Source organism: Gracilinanus agilis, chromosome 1 (genome assembly GCF_016433145.1).
Source record: "Gracilinanus agilis isolate LMUSP501 chromosome 1, AgileGrace, whole genome shotgun sequence".
Lineage (NCBI taxonomy): Eukaryota > Metazoa > Chordata > Mammalia > Didelphimorphia > Didelphidae > Gracilinanus > Gracilinanus agilis.
This window is the reverse complement of record NC_058130.1, coordinates 733015790-733031981: the sequence shown is the minus strand read 5'-3', so window position 1 is coordinate 733031981 and position 16192 is coordinate 733015790. Positions and strand designations below refer to the sequence as shown.

General features: G+C 45.7%; 1 protein-coding gene across 1 annotated transcript in view; it reads left to right on the top strand.

Annotated features, from left to right (window-relative positions):
• Positions 1-16192, top strand: part of MAST3 (microtubule associated serine/threonine kinase 3) — a 53760-nt gene that overhangs the window by 21364 nt on the left and 16204 nt on the right. The window contains exons 11-18 of the mRNA XM_044672411.1: positions 2138-2205; positions 7990-8075; positions 8410-8618; positions 9284-9422; positions 11045-11177; positions 12630-12795; positions 13650-13751; positions 14745-14867. Of these exons, the coding sequence (XP_044528346.1) occupies positions 2138-2205; positions 7990-8075; positions 8410-8618; positions 9284-9422; positions 11045-11177; positions 12630-12795; positions 13650-13751; positions 14745-14867 (1026 nt within the window). The remainder of the gene's footprint in view (positions 1-2137; positions 2206-7989; positions 8076-8409; positions 8619-9283; positions 9423-11044; positions 11178-12629; positions 12796-13649; positions 13752-14744; positions 14868-16192) is intronic.

The window sequence follows — 16192 nt, the reverse complement described above, 5'->3', positions numbered from 1 at the left end:
TCCCAAAAGTTGGGCTCTTTGGGTTTATCATACACTGTCTTGCTGATGTCATTTATCCCAAGTCTATTCCATTGATCCTCCTCTCTATCTCTTAGCCAGTACCATATTGTTTTGATGACTGCTGCTTTATAGTATAGTTTAATATCTGGTACTGCTAGGCCCCCTTCCTTCACATTTTTTTTCATTATTTCCCTTGATATTCTTGATCTTTTGTTATTCCAAATGAAATTTGTTATAGTTTTTTCTAATTCAGTAAAGAAGTTTTTTGGTAGCTTGATAGGTATGGCGCTAAATAGATAAATTAATTTGGGTAGAATTGTCATTTTTATTATGTTAGCTCGTCCTACCCATGAGCAATCAATGGCTTTCCAATTGTTTAGATCCAGTTTTATTTGTTTGGAAAGTGTTTTGTAGTTGTTTTCATATAATTGCTGTGTTTGTTTTGGTAGGTAGATTCCTAAGTATTTTATATTGTCTAGGGTGATTTTAAATGGTGTTTCTCTTTCTACTTCTTGCTGCTCTAGTGTGTTGGAAATATATAGAAATGCTGATGATTTATGTGCATTTATTTTGTATCCTGCAACTTTGCTAAAGTTGTTGATTATTTCTACAAGCTTCTTTGCATTGTATTTTTTACTTATTCTTGTTGAACATTTCCCAATTCATTGTAATCTGATTCAGGCAGCACTGGGGAGTTTTGTGGGCTGCTTAGCTCCACTTTATTCTAATCCTGGATGAAAAGCAGTGCCCTACTGGCTGTTTGGCAATGCTTTGGTTTCTTTTCTTGTGTGTGTGTATCCTTCTTTCTAGGAGTTCAGAAAGTAAGGAGAAATACTTCTGGAGTTTCTTCCAGCTAACATCTCTAAAAGCAGCCTGGTGTAGAGGGACAAGCCTGGCTCTGGCTCTATAATCACAGAATCAGTTTGAATCTCAGCTCTGCCATTTCTTCTCCATGCAATCTTGGACAAGTCACCTCTCTGGGTCTAGGTCTCCTTTTCTGAAAGATAGAATATTGGGCTAGGTAATCTCTGAAGGCCCTTCCGCATTTATAGCTGTGCATTCTGTGACATAGCTACTTGGAATTTTGAGATAATAAGGCTTTTGAAAAGCCTTAACAAGGTTTAACAAGTATTTATTAAATGCTCATAATGCATCAGGCCCTGAGCATTAGGGACACAAAAGTAAAACCAAATGAGTCCCTGCCCTCAAGGAGCTTATATTAGATTTTAGAGAAATAGTGTATATATGTATATAAATAATTTTAATTACTTTATACAATATTCAATATTTTATACAATATACAATATACAACATTTTTGTTACTTTATATAATATATATTTTGCATTTTCCTCAGCAGTTACTAATGAGTAAATGCAAAATATATATTGTATAAGTAATTTTGAGAGAAGGGTATGGGACTAATGGCTAAAGGATGGCCCTGGAGTTGAAATTTGAGAGAATTTGGTAATTCTAGAGAGTGGAGGCATGAATTCAGGAATGAAAAGCACCATTAAGTCTGGCAGGATCCTTAGTTTGCCAATGCAAGCCCTTCACACCCTGACATCAGCCAAGTTTTCTGCCCTTTTTTAATGTCCCTCTTTCTCAGCTGCCCAGGTAGCCAAATTGCCCTTCTTCACCTCCAACTTGTGTCTTTCTTTACACAGAGTCTCTCTGTCTCTGTCTCTCTTCTCTCTCTGTCTCTGTCTCTGTCTCTGTCTCTCTCTCGCTCTCTCGCTCTCTCGCTCTCTCGCTCTCTCTCCCCTCGAACACATTTCCTATTCGTCTCTGCCCCTTAGAATCACTTTTTTCTTTCAAAGTTCATCCAGGAAGGTTTTGACTTGCCTAGAGGGGTGCAGATAGTAAATAGGGCCATCTCTCTTGACCACTCACCAGCTGTGTGGGAGAGCATCCTTGAGGAGGTCTTAGTGAGAGTGGCTGAGCTGACATTATCCTAAAAGGCCAGCTTTGCCCTCGTGCTCTGACCTTTCCACCTGAGATGTCTCAACTCTTCCAAGGCCTGAGCCAGCATTCCCCTGATTACCCCCCATCTCATCACCCCCATTTCTTCCTTCTGGGTGTGTTGGCTGGGACTCCTGGGACCATAGGCTAACCCTCAATCTGTCTTTGCCCCTCCAGAGATGGTGCAGCTGGGTCCTCCGAATGCTGGCTCCTCGACTGCACCTGAGGATGGAGACCCACCGGAGGTAAGTGTGCCAGGCTCTGGGTTAGAGAGCTCTTCCTCTGGTACCAAAGCCCAATAACAAGGGAGAATTGGAGATAGGGAGAATAGTGAATAAGTGAGGGATTGGTAAGACATAGGTTGGGTCCAGGTGCTACCCATGATTACTGGCAAAATTCTGCCAGTTGGGGGAAGCAGCATGGCATTGGGGCTGAAGGGCATTACTTGAAATCAGGAAAATTTGAGATTTAATCATGTCTTAGAATTGCTAGTTATGGGATCCTGGCCAAGGCACTGATGTCCCTGAGCCTCAGTTTCTTCATCTTTAAAATAAAGATAATAATCCTTACCCCCTAGGGTTGTTGTAGGGTTTAATTGAGCTAAGAGTACTTTGCCAGCCTGTTATCACTGTGTGTGATCATTATTATTTTGATGGGATCTCTAGAGGAGGCAGTTTGATGGGCAGTGGGGATAGTCCAGAGATTGAATATGGGTAAATTGTGACCTTTGCCTTATGATAGCACCTACTTCTTTTGGGGGCAGCTCAGTCCCCGTCCAAGCCTCAACAGGGCAGAGGTCAGCATTCCCCTGGTTTGGTGTAGGAGTGGGAGCTGTAGCTTGCATGCCCAGATATCTCTCCTCTGTCCAGAAGGATCAGAGTTCCCCAGAAGCCCAGGCTCTGGGTGCTTACACTGACTGGGAGAAAAGTAAAGAGTCCACAGTGGGGCTTTGGGGGAAGAGGAAAGTGTCTCTTCTTGGGTGGCTGTTCTGGCTAGAGAAACCAGGAATGTGGGAGATGGTATGAAATGTGGCGTCTTTGGAAGACTTGAGGAAGGTAGCTTGGCTTGTATGTTTTCAGTTGGGGAAATGCCAGAGAAGGAGATTCTAGAATCCTAAATCTAGGAGGGACCTTGGGGGGTCTTGGGTCCACCTTAAATGAATAGAAATGAATTAAGGCTTTCTTTTCTTCTAAACATTTAACTTGATGATCTCACCAACTCCCAGGGATTCAATTATTTCTCTGCTGACAGATGCTTAAATCCATTTTTCCAGCTTTATTCTTTCTGAAGACATCCTAGATGCTTAATAAATGTTTATGGATTTACTGAAAAGCATTTATTTATTAAACACTTATTAAGTGCTAAGTACTGGGGATACAAATGAAAATTAGTCTTTCAAGGAGTTTGTAGTCTAACATCTAATACACATAATTGAATGGTGGTAAGAAAGAATATTTTGGTTTGGAATTTACTGAGGTTGTGTTTGAGTAGATTGAGGTACTTTTTCCAGGAACAAAGATAGTTAATTAGATTACTGTCCCAGAACTAGAAAGAGGATGGTAGGAATGGGACAACTCTTGTGGAAGGGTCTAGGAAATTGAAGCAAAACTTGATTATAGCCTAAGGTCTATATGAAGTGGGCTATGGAGGCAACCTCCAGTCAGTACTTCAGCACCTCAGGGGGAAATTCCTGTCATGGAAGGGCTTGGACCAAGCGTCATGACAGCTCAAGATATAGGGGCAGTGAAGGAAAGGAATTCCCACACACATGCCTTTTTTCTTTACCTATACCTTCTATCTGAGAATCAACACTGGATATTGGTTTCAAGGCAGAAGGGGCAAGGGCTAGAGGCAATGGGAGTTAAGTGACTCATCCAGGGCCACAATGATAGCTAGTGTTTCAGGCCATTTTTAAACCCAGGACCTGACTACAGGCTGGGTGTTCTATCCATCCATCCATCTAGCTTTTCTTCCAAAGCCCTTAGGAAGTAGTCATCCTGCCTCTTCTTGACTCCTTATTGAGCCACAGTCATTAATATTTGTTCATTTGTTTGTTTTTAATTAATCTATTTTATTTTTAAAAACCCTCACCTTCCGCCTTAGAATCAACCCTGTGTATTGGTTCCAAGGCAAAAGAGTGGTAAGGGCTAGGCAATGGGGGTGACTTGCCCAGGATTACAAAGTGAGGAAGTATCTGAGGTCACATTTGAACCTATGACCTCTTGTCTCTAGTCCTAGCTCTCAATCACTGAGCTACCCAACTGCCTCCTAATTTATTTATTTTTAAATATTTTTCCAAGGCTACATGATTTATGTTCTCTTCCTCCCCTCTTCCCTTCCCCATCCTTGAGCTGACAAGCAATTCCACTGGCTATATGTGTATTATCAGTCAATACCTATTTCTATCTTATCCATTTTTTTGTAATAGAGTAGTCTTTTGAAACCCAAACCCCAAGATAAATCATGTGTTTTTCTTCAACATTTCTACTCCCACAGCTCTTTCTCTCAATGTGAATAACGTCCTTTCTCATAAGAAAATCCCTCAGGATTGTCCTGGATCATTGCATTGCTGCTATAGTAGCAAAGTCTCTCACATTTGATCATCCCATAAATGTTTCAGTTACTATGTACAATGCTCTCCTGGTTCTGCTCATTTCACTCCGTGTCAATTCATGGAGTTTTTATAGAAATCAAGCAGTTCATCATTCCCTTATAGCACAATAGTATTACATCACTATCATATTCCAAAATGTGTTCAGCCATTCTTCAATTGAGGGACAACCCCCCATTTTCCAATTTTTTGCCACCACAAAGAGCATGGCTATAAATATTTTTGAACATTTTTTAAATCTCTTTGGGGTATAAACCTTATAGTGGCATTGCTGAATCAAAGAACATGAATCCTTTTAAAGCCCTTTGGGCATAATTCCAAATTGCTTTCCAGAATGGTTGAATCAATTCACAACTCCACCGGCAATGCATTAGTGTCCCAATTTTGCTACATCCCTTCCAACATATATTATTTTCCTTTACTGTCATATTGGCTAATCCACATCAATAATATTTGAAAGATTATGAAAAACCAGAGAAGTGCCACAAGATTGGAGAAGCATAAATATGGTTCTGGTTTTGTTTTTTTAAATGGAAGAGAACAGAGTTCACAAATTTTAAGAGAAGTAAACTTAAGTTCCGAGAAAACTCTAGAATGGATAAAAAAAAAAACCTCTCACCTTTATTTTTGAAATTAATATCTTGAAATTAATATGTGTGTTGGTTCCAAGGCAGAAGGATGGTAAGGGCTAGGAAATGTTTCCCACAAGTAGGAAGTGTCTGAATCCAGATTGGAACCCAGGACCCCCTGTCTCTAGGCCTGCCTTTCAATCCACTGAGCCACCTAGTTGCCCCCGAAAATGAATTGTTAGAAATGACTCGTGAAGCAGTAACAGCTTCATCAAAAACAGTGCAGGCCACGATAACCTCCCCTACTTTTCTTGACAGCTACTAAAACCAGAAGATAAGGGAAATGCTGCTGCAGGTATTTGTTTTCCGAGGATTTAGTCTAACATTGTCTAAAGTATTTTACACTGTTCTTAAAATATTTTATACTGTTCTTGTGGAAAAGGTGAAAAGATATGAACTAGACAGTGATACAAGTAGTTGAATAATAGATTTTGGATGGCCAGAATCAAATAGTAGTAGTTAATGGTTCAGCATCTCCCTGGCTTAAAAGGATCTATGCTTCAGCATGTTTATCAGATTTGCTAATGCCTTGGATGTCAGGATTCAAAAGGATCCTGGAAAGGTTAGAACATTGGGCTGAATCTAGTAAGTTGAAATTCATTAGAGGTCATTGTATATTTTTGTAGTTGTGTTAAAAACTTCAGCTTCATAAACATGAATTATGAGAGGCATGGGCAGACTATAATTTGTCTGAAAAAGATCTAGGAGGAAGAGGCAAACTCACAAAACAAGGGAGGCCACTAAACCATCCATAATGAGACTCCTTAAGAGCCAAGTAGTGACTTGGAAACCACGTGTTAACGTTATGTTATAGTTTTATTTATTAAACATTTCCCAATTTTACATTATAATACATATGTATATATGGGAGAGAATGGGTTTACTTATTTTAAATCCTTGCATTCGATCTTAGAAAAATACTAATTATCAGTTCCAAGATAGAAGAATGACAAAGGCTAGGGATTGGGGATTAAAGTGACTTACCCAGGGGTCACACAGCTAGGAAGTGTCTGAGAGCAGATTTGAACCCTGAACCTCCTGATACTCTATCCACTGAGCCCCTTCCCACTTACATTTCACTCTGGTTTGGACTGGGCAGTTGTAACCCCTTGACCCATGTTTGATACACACCTCTGGTTTAGTGTACTACTAGGTCTATGAGTGGGCAGTGTGCAATGGCAGCTAAAGAAAAGCCCCAAAGAGGCTTTAAAGAGAGCCTTAGTTTCCAGGAAGGATGGAAGCAATGGCCCCCTGAATCTTCACACCTCCTCAGACATCAGAGGGAAGACTGTCCAGTTCAGCAACTTCTGTTCTAGGTACCCTTGATACTGACAAGCTGGAGAGTATCTGGTTTCAGAGGAGGAACACCAGGATGATAAAGGACCTTGAGCTTATGTTCCTATGAGGACCACATGAAGGGCCTGGGGGGATTTTCTACACCGAAGAAGAAAACCTAAAAGCTTTTGTTTTCATTCTGTGGAGGGCCCTCATGTGGAAAAAGCCATTAGGCTGGCTTGATTTGACCTCAGGGCAAAACTGAGAGCAGCAGGTGGAAGGTTCAAAGAGAAAAATTTAGGATGGATGTCAGGAAAACCTTCCTGATGAGGTTTGTCTAGAAGTGGAATGGGCTGCTTAGAGAGATGACAAATTCTCCCTTCTTTGAGGATCTTCAAGTAGACTCTATTGTTTGATATATTTATGGGGTTTCTTTTGGGGTATTGGTTTGTCTAGATGGCCACTGAAGACCCTTCAAATTCAAGCACTTTGATTCTTTTTTTTTTTTTAAACTCTTACCTTCCATCTTAATATCAATACTGTGTATTGGGTTCCAAGGCAGAAGAGTAGTAAGGGCTAGGCAATTGGGGGTTAAGTGACTTGCCCAGTCACACAGGTAGGATGTGTCTGAGGCCAGATTTAAACCGAGGACCTCCCATCTCTAGACCTGGCTCTCAATCCACTGAGCCACCCAGCTACCCCCAAGCATTTTGATTCTGTGACCTTCAGTGACAGAAAGCTCATTTCCTCCTAGTACAGCCAGCTTTCCTGTGGTACTGATCTACTTCTTAGGAAATTCTTCCTTAAATCTACTGCCCTTTGAATCCCCCAAGACTGCCCCCCACCATGGTCTATAGCAGTGATTCCCAAAGTGGGTGCTGCAGTGATCCAAGGGGGGCGGTGATGGCCACAGGTACTTTATTTTTTTCTATTAATTGCTATTAATTTTTTTTTAATTAATTTCCAGGGAGCTAAGTAATATTTTTTTCTGGAAAGGGGGCAGTAGGCCAAAAACGTTTGGGAACCACTGATCTATAGGGTTTATTAGAGCCTTGAAGGGACCTTAAAGATCCTCTAGTCCTACTTTCTCATTTTACCAGCTAAGTGTTTACCCAAAGTCATTCAGGTTGTGATAGGAGTGACTTAGGCTTGGAACCCAAGTCATAGGATCCCAAATATTCAGCTGGAAGAAGAGTGAAATTACTTTTTCCCAGGGTCACAACAGGGCAGAGCTGAGATTTGAACCCTCACCCTCTGACTCCCAAGTTCATTGGTTTTTTTCCCCTGAACCAGTCCTGTCTTCGGAGGCAAGGCACTAAAGGCAGACCTTTTAGACCTTTGGAGAAGGCACTGGATGGCTTCCATCCCCTTTCACTATTTAAGGATTCCCAGATCAAGGGCAGGGGATTTCTTAGGGGCTCTCAAGCAGAGGATGCCTCTTCCCAGACATCCCCTGGGTCTAGAATATACCGGAGGCTGAGGAGTCCTCTCCAATTTCTCTCTGGTCTTTTCAGAACCGATCTCTCACTGTACCTTCCCGGAGGAAACCCTGTGAGAGTGACTTTGAGACCATCAAACTGATCAGCAATGGGGCATATGGGTGAGTGAGAGACAGTCTTGACCCCTGAACTATTAGCAGCAACATCCTGAGTCCTAGACCCAAGAAGGGACTGAATCCATTGGGCTTCTATTCTGGGGTAAGATAGAGGAACTGCTGGGGTAAGGGGCTGTGGGTTTTGTTAGCAGCACATGGAATGCCAGGGCTGGGAGGACCCTTAGAACCCAGGATGTCAGGGCTGGGAGGACCCTTAGAACCCAGGATGTCAGGGCTGGATGGACCCTTAGAACCCAGGATGTCAGGACTGGGAGGACCCTTAGGGCACAGGATGTTAAAGCAGTCACCATGTCATTCACCCCCTACATTCCCCACTCAGGGCTGTGTACCTGGTCAGGCATCGAGAAACCCGCCAACGCTTTGCTATCAAGAAGATCAATAAGCAGAACCTAGTGTTACGGAACCAGATCCAGCAGGTATTTGTGGAACGAGACATCCTGACCTTTGCTGAGAACCCCTTTGTCGTCAGTATGTTCTGCTCCTTTGAGACTCGGAGGCACCTCTGCATGGTCATGGAATACGTGGAAGGTCAGTTCTGGGCATTGGGAGGTTGGGACAGAAGCTCTAGCCTTGTGGTCAACATCAAAGGTTTCCCTCCCGGCACTACTTCAGACTTTCTATGTAGCTGAGTGAATTCCTTCTTCTTTCTGGGCCTCCATTTCCCCGTCTGCAAACTAAGGGATTAGATTGGATGGGCTATAAATGCCTCCTTTTGGTTCCAACATTTTAGACCCCTCCCAGCTCTGGCATTCTGTGTTCTAAGCTCCCTCTACCCCCACCCCCCACCCCCCATGTCCTTTGTTCTTGGTGTCCTCCTAGCTTTGACACTATGTCAGAGAGCTTTGCCAGAAATTTTAGCAGAAAAGTTCAGAGGTGATGAGCTTCCTGTTTGCTTCCCCTGGCTGGCTCCTAAGGAAGACACAGTCTCCCTGGATTCTCAGCCTTCCTCAGTCATTCTTTGTGCCTGGGTCCATTGCTCATTTTTTCCTTCAGCTCATTCACTCCTTTGGCAGGCATTTCCCAAGTGATGCCTGCATGGAAGGTGCTGAGATGAAGGCCAAGGAGAGCTTTTACTCAGCCTTTTCCCCAAGGTCTGGTTGTCCTAGGGGTTTAGAAGACCCTTTGGGCCCCTTCCTCCCTTCCCTGTGAGGGCTGGGTGCTTCACTCAGCCCTAGTGCCTGGTGGTCTTACAGGCGGAGACTGTGCCACGCTGCTAAAGAACATGGGCCCCCTTCCTGTGGACATGGCCCGGATGTACTTCGCAGAGACTGTCCTGGCTTTGGAGTATCTTCACAATTATGGCATCGTGCACCGGGACCTCAAGCCTGACAAGTAAGGGGAAGCAGAGCTCCAGAGGGCAAGGCCAAGAAAGGCCAGAACCCTCATTGGATCCTCTACTCCCCATGGCAGGGACTAGGGTGGTGTTCTGTTGCAGGCTGCTTCTGTGAAACTGAAGGCCCCAGAGCTGAGAGAGGGCAGCCCTAGGGCTCTGACTCCCTCACCTCACAGATCAGGAAACTGAGGCCCAAATTGGGAGATGTGCCCTGACTCCCTCAGGGTCACACAGGCAATAATGAGAATTTAGACCTTTGTGCTTCTCTGTTTGGGGACCAGGGTAAATTTGGGGGAAGGTTTCCTCTTTGAATCTTTATCAAACCTCATTGGAAAGAATCAGAGCTCTTAGGGAAGCCCAGCTCAGTCTTCAGCTCCATAAGGAGAACCTGGGTCTTAGGTCCAATTCTCGTCACTGACTTTGGGCCACCCACTTCCTCTCTGGCCTTGAGTTTTCTCCTTTTCCAGATGAAAGACTTGGACTACCTAACCTCTTGGGTCCCTCCCCTGAGATAGACAGTCCATGTTCTTTGGTAGAGGGCAGGGTCCTGAGCTGGTGGCCGGAGTCTCAGGCTTCTCCTCCGCAATAGTCTCACTATTTGACTGTGACCATGTGCCTTGCCCCTCCAAGACTTGTTTCCTCCTCTACAGAATGAGAGGTCGGTCTGGATCTGGTTCTGAAAGGACCTTTCTTCCCTCTAAAATCTTGTGCTCTCTCTTCCCACGGAATGACTCGTGCAGAGGAAGGAACTCTTTGTGCTCAGATGAATTAAAGGTTTCTTTAATTACCCACCAGCACTGAGTTGCACCAGCTAAGAGTCTCAGTCCTTTCCCTTATTTTCTCCTTATGTAGGCATTCTTTTGCCCTACCTGCTTCTTTTTTAAAATTTTTTTTCCAAGAAACCCTCCTTCTGTTTTAGAAGCAATACTTGTATTGGCTCCAAGTCAAAAGAGTGGCAAGGGCTGGGCCATGGAGGTTAAATGACTTGTCCAGGGTCAAACAGCTTGGAAGTATCTGAGGTCAGATTGAATCCAGGACCTCCCCTTTCTGGGCCTGGCTCTCAATCCACTGAACCATGAAGCCTGACCCTAGCTGTTTCTCCAGGAGGCCTGGAGCAAATTACAAGGCCTAAAGTGTACCCTTCGGGGCAGTTGGGGGTAGAATGGAACTTGCCAAAAGGAATTGAGAAATGGGTATTCTCGGGCACCTGAGTTTCTGTGATCAGCCCTGAGTGTCCCTGAAAGCTTCCTGCTTAGACAGATAGGAGAGCTAGCTGTGATTCTCTGGGCTCCTGAGTGCTGGGGGTCTGAGCCTTTCACTCCTTAGCCTCCTCAATCAGGCACCCTGGAGGCGGGACTGGACAACTGGACTGCAGCTCCCAACTCTGTAATGAAGGTGCTGCCAGGGTTCCTTGTGTGGAGGTCCTTTCATTCTCTAAGCCCTGACATCCCCAGAGACAGATCTTGCCTTGGTTTTCCCAGCAGAACTGAGTGCAGGTTAGCTCAGGTGTATCCTGGCTTGGACTACAGTGGTCCTGGCTTCTAGGGACACAGAAGTCCTTTAGGCTCAGCTCTCTGGCCTCGGTGACAGGCCAACTGGGCCTCTGCCTGTTCTATTACAGCCTGTTAATCACATCCCTGGGCCACATTAAGCTAACGGACTTTGGGCTGTCCAAGATTGGGCTGATGAGTATGACCACCAATCTGTATGAGGGGCACATCGAGAAGGACGCCCGGGAGTTTGTGGACAAGCAGGTGAGTATCTCCTGTTTCCTGAGAGGTTCTGGGAGAAATGGCCTCAGAACTCTAGAATGGGGTGGGAGAGGTGGAGCAGCAGCATCTCCCTCCTTCAAGGCCTAGCTCAAGCACTCACAGTCTTCGGGAAACTTCCTTCCCATCCACAATGTGTATTTATTAAGCACCAGCTGTGTGTAGGACATCCATCACTAGGTGCACAAGGCAAAAGCAGCCTGCAGGAGGGACACCTGAGGCACGCACATGTGTCTAGACAAAGGGGTTTGAGAGCAGCAGCAACACAGAGACATTTATCCTGTAGGCAAGAGAGGGGACAAAGAAGGCTCTTGATTGGCAACAGATTGAGTATCTGGGGAGATGGATGGGGAAGGATGACTGAGGCTTTCCAGCCTGTGTGGCTGAAAAGATGGCAGCCCCCTTGACAGAGGGAAGCTTGGTAGAGCACGGGACATAGAGGGAAGTTTGTTGGAAGGATCTCTGCCTTTTGAGACCAGAGGAAACTTAGAGTCAGTACCATATCTTCAAGGGGGCCTTTGCCTCATCTACATAGTACTTGAGCTGGACATAGAACAAGGAAGAAGCTCTCTGCCCACAATTGGTCTGGGGAAATACTTGCTGATCAGATCATCTAAGAATAATTGCTCTGATGAGTAAGAGTCCAGTGCATGCAGGATCATGGATGGAGACCCAGAAGGCACCTTGGATGTTACCTGGTCCAGGGCCCTCATTTTTTCAGGTGAAGGAACTAAGGACTTGCCCATGTAGGTAGGCAAATGGCAAAGCTGGAGACTTCAAACTCGGATCCTGCTTGATTGGTTTTCAAGGGCCTTATAGGATTTGGTAAAATAGTTAACCTGCCCTTGCCCCGTGCAGCCATAGGACCTGGGTTTGAACCTTGGCTCTCTCATTCACCTAATATGTGCATCACCTTGGGTAAATCTCTTCCTACTGAGAATTTTGTAGAAGGTGAAGGACCTGTTGATTGAGATTGCTTCTAGCTCTTGATGCTACAAATGAATGTGTTTTGAGTCCACCATTTTTTCAGTATCTCCACCTTTAACACCCAGAAGATCCCCTCTAGGAGCTGTCAAGTATGGGTCCATGCAATCCCACCCTCTAGAGGAGTCCTTTCCCAGTGCTCCTAGCCACTAGTGCCTCTCCTCCTAAGATTATCTTCCTTCTTTCTGGATGTATCTGGCATGTATATACATGTGTTATTCCCCATTAACCTCAGAGTCCTGTAAAAGACAAGACCATGTTTTTGTGTCTCTTTGTATTCACAGCACTTGGCAGAGTGCCTGGCACATAGTAGGTGCTTAATAAATGTTTGTTGGCTGATTGAATGGCCAAATGGAAGTGACCAGCCTTGGTTCCCATGGGTCCTCTGCCACTGAGCCCATCTGCCAAAGGCCAGGCCTTACCTGTGCATCTCTCCTTCCTCCTTCTTCCCAGGTCTGTGGGACCCCTGAATACATTGCACCTGAAGTGATCTTCCGGCAAGGCTATGGGAAGCCGGTGGACTGGTGGGCCATGGGTGTCATCCTCTATGAATTTCTCGTGGGCTGTGTCCCTTTCTTTGGTGACACCCCCGAGGAACTTTTTGGCCAGGTCATCAGCGGTATGTCTCCCTTTGCTCCCTCTGGGGTTTGAGGTTCAGCTTCCTTCTTAGCACTCCCAAAGATGAATGTGGGAGGCCATATGGTGCTATGTGCAGAGAGCATGGGCTTGGAGGAGAAGGAAGGGCAGTCAGGACACCCAGGTCTGAGTCACCCTTTTCCCACTAAGTCACCATGAACTTCTGGCTCTGGTCCCAAGACTCCAGCTTCATAGTTAAAGATGGAGCCTTTGCCCTTTAAAAACTATCTGTTTGATTAACAAAGCTTTGTTTTCTCTTCCTTCTTCCTCTTCCAAGGAAAATCAAAATCCCTATAAGAGACATACGTAGTCAGACAATAAACTCCCACATTTACCATGTCCAAAAGCATTTGGCTCATTCTGCATCCTTAGTCCACGAACCCATCAGAAAGTGGGGCAGGCATCCTGTTTCATCATGGGTCAACTCTGACTTTCAGCTCCCCTGGGAAGAACATGGATTCAGAGTCATGGAACCTAGGTTTCAAGCCCACTCTGATACTTCCTCTCTGGGTGTTACTGGGCAAGTCCTTCTCTGGATATCAGTTTCCTCCACAGTAAAATGAGGAGCTCTAGTGTCCCAGCCATGAGGAAGAGGGTGAGAAGAGGGTATTCTAGGGCTTCCCCCTAGGTGCTCCCTGGGTCTCCTTAGAGACCTCCCCCCACAACAAAGAGTCAGCAGGATGAGAGAACTTGGTGTTTAAGGGAATGGAGAGGGAAGGCCAGCCTGGGGATCTCCTGCCCCTAACTGCACAGTGTCCATCCTTTAGCTCTCAGACATGACTTGGGGGCCAGAGCCTCCTTCAGCCATTGCCACCCCTGTCCCCTTCCTGATTTTAGATGACATCATCTGGCCAGAAGGAGATGAAGCACTCCCTGCTGATGCTCAGGACCTGATCACTAAGCTGCTGAGACAGAGTCCCCTGGACCGATTAGGCACAGGTGTGTGGCCTCCCTGCCTGGCCCCCATCTCCCTGGGCACAGATCCCCCTGCTAACAGCCAGAGCCCCCCAGGATCACCTTAGCTTGCTTGTGTTCCTATAAGCTGGGCCCTCCTCCACTGAAAGACATGGGCTCTGCCACTGAGATGGATTTTGCCCAGCCAACCCAAGTCATATTTTCTTGCCAGATGGACTGGTTCTCTGACTCTGTTCTATTTTCCTGCCCACTCAGTGTCCATCCCTGGAGTTGCCCTTTTTGACTGCGTGTCCATCCTGAGGACTGCCCCCTGCTGAGCCAACTGTGTGTGTGTTTTTTTTTTTTAAGATCTCCTTTTAAAAAATATTTTTATTCAATTTAACTATTTCTCAATTGCATTTAAATAGGAATTACACACTTGTTAAAAAATTTTGTTCCAAGTACACTCCCTCACACCCTCCCCTTGAGAAGGCAAGCACTATGATGTCGATTTATACATTTTTATATTTTACTTTATCCTAAGGGCCTCCTATTGTGCTCTCCTTGAAACACCGGCAAACTGGCCGCTCCTATCTCATCATCTCCATCAGCCTGCTATATGGCAGGAGCTGTCTTGGAGACACAGAATAAAAACCAAATGGTTCCTGCCCTCAAGGGACTTGTATTTTCCCCTTCTGACTTGGATTCTCCAGGCCTTTTCTACCCCTGCTCCCATCTCCTCGACATTGGTCTACCTTGACCTTCCCCCTTCTCCCTCATCACTTCCCCACCCTACCAGGTTCCCCTTACTTCCCAATGATTTATAGAAATATAGAAATAAGCAGCTGGTGGTGGCTTTGTGCTCATGATATACCCCCACTCCAAAAATCATTCTGAAAAGCAGGGGAATGGGGAAGGAAAACCTAGAGAGGAGGCAGGCAGGCAGGAGTAGAAACCAAAAGAAGTGGCTGGGCTTTAGGGGGCCCCCCCCCTTGGAGGAGGGTGCTCAGTCACAGCCGTATTCTGGACCCACTGTAGGTGGTGCCTACGAAGTGAAGCAGCATCCCTTCTTCTTCAACCTCGACTGGACGGGTCTCCTACGGCAGAAGGCAGAATTCATCCCACAACTGGAGGCGGAAGATGACACTAGCTACTTTGACAGTGAGTGGGAAGCAGTTCTCTGGAGGTGTGGGGGAGGGTGTGTGCTTCTCTAGCAATGGGGAATGGTTGTGTGCCCCTGGTTTTGGGTGAAGAAGTGGAGCCTCTTTTAGAATTGAAACTGTATTTTTTAGTATTAGTCAGAAGGCTGGAGCAGATAGGCTCAGTGCTTCCAGCTCAGAACATTCTGAGTTCCTAGGATCCTACATAGCTCTGACATTCCATGTTCTAAGGTCTCTCCCAGCTCTGATATCCTGGGTTCTGAGATCCCTTCTAGCTCAGACATTCTCTATTCTAAGGAGTCTCCCAGCTGTGACAGTCTCTGTTCTCAGGATTCTCCCAGCTCTGATATTCTCTGTTCTAAGGGCCCTCCCAGCTCTGATATTCTCTGTTCTAAAGAGTCTCCCAGCTCTGATATTCTCTGTTCTAAGGAGTCTCCCAGCTCAGACAATATTCTCTGTTCTAAGATCTCTCCCAGCTCTGACATACTGGGTTCTGAGGTCCCTTCTAGCTCAGACATTCTGGGTTCTAAGGGCCCTCTCGAAGCTCTAACATTCTATGCCTGTGACCCTGCCCTGAGTCTGCTGCAAAAGCAGATGGTAACGTCTGTCCAGGGTCCTGAAAATGCCTGTAGTGGAAGGGCTGGGGCCTGGGTCTTTTGCCCAAGGGGCTGGGTTTCATTCCTCCTGGTAACCCCCAACTCTTAGCCAACCAGGCCAGGGCCATTTAGATTGCTGGATGTAGACAAGCTAGAAAGAAGTCCCCTGTGGCCAGGGCCTGGAAGCTGTTGTTGACCCTGGGCTTGGAGAGGAAGTGACAATGGAAGAGGAGTGAACTGTCTGTAAAGAGGCTGAGAGGAAGCCTGGGGCTCTCCTCTCTGGGAGGAGCAGGAAATGTTGTTAACCCCAGACTGTCTGTCCTGACCTGCTGGTTCCTGTGGTAACCAACATGAGGCTCTTCCATACCCTGGAGAGCTCTCGTCTTCATATGCAGGTCTGAATCCTGGGAGACCTGCTTTGGCTTCTCCTCACCCACCACCTTAGGATGGGCCTCCTATCTCTGCATCTCAGTTTCCTCATTTTACAAATGGTGCTAAAGATTCCTGCCTGATATTAGGGGGCCAGCCAGCTTATAATAGAGGGGACCTCAGGGTTCTCTGATAGAATACAGCACAAGGAGAACAAAGGGGTAGTGTGGTTTGGTGTGATTGGGCTGGTCAGCTTGAAGAAGAGGAGACTTGGGGCTTCAGGGACACACCTCCTGTGTGCCAGGCACTGTGCTAAACGTTGGGCATACGAGATAAGGAAAGAAAGAGTAAAAAGACTTGT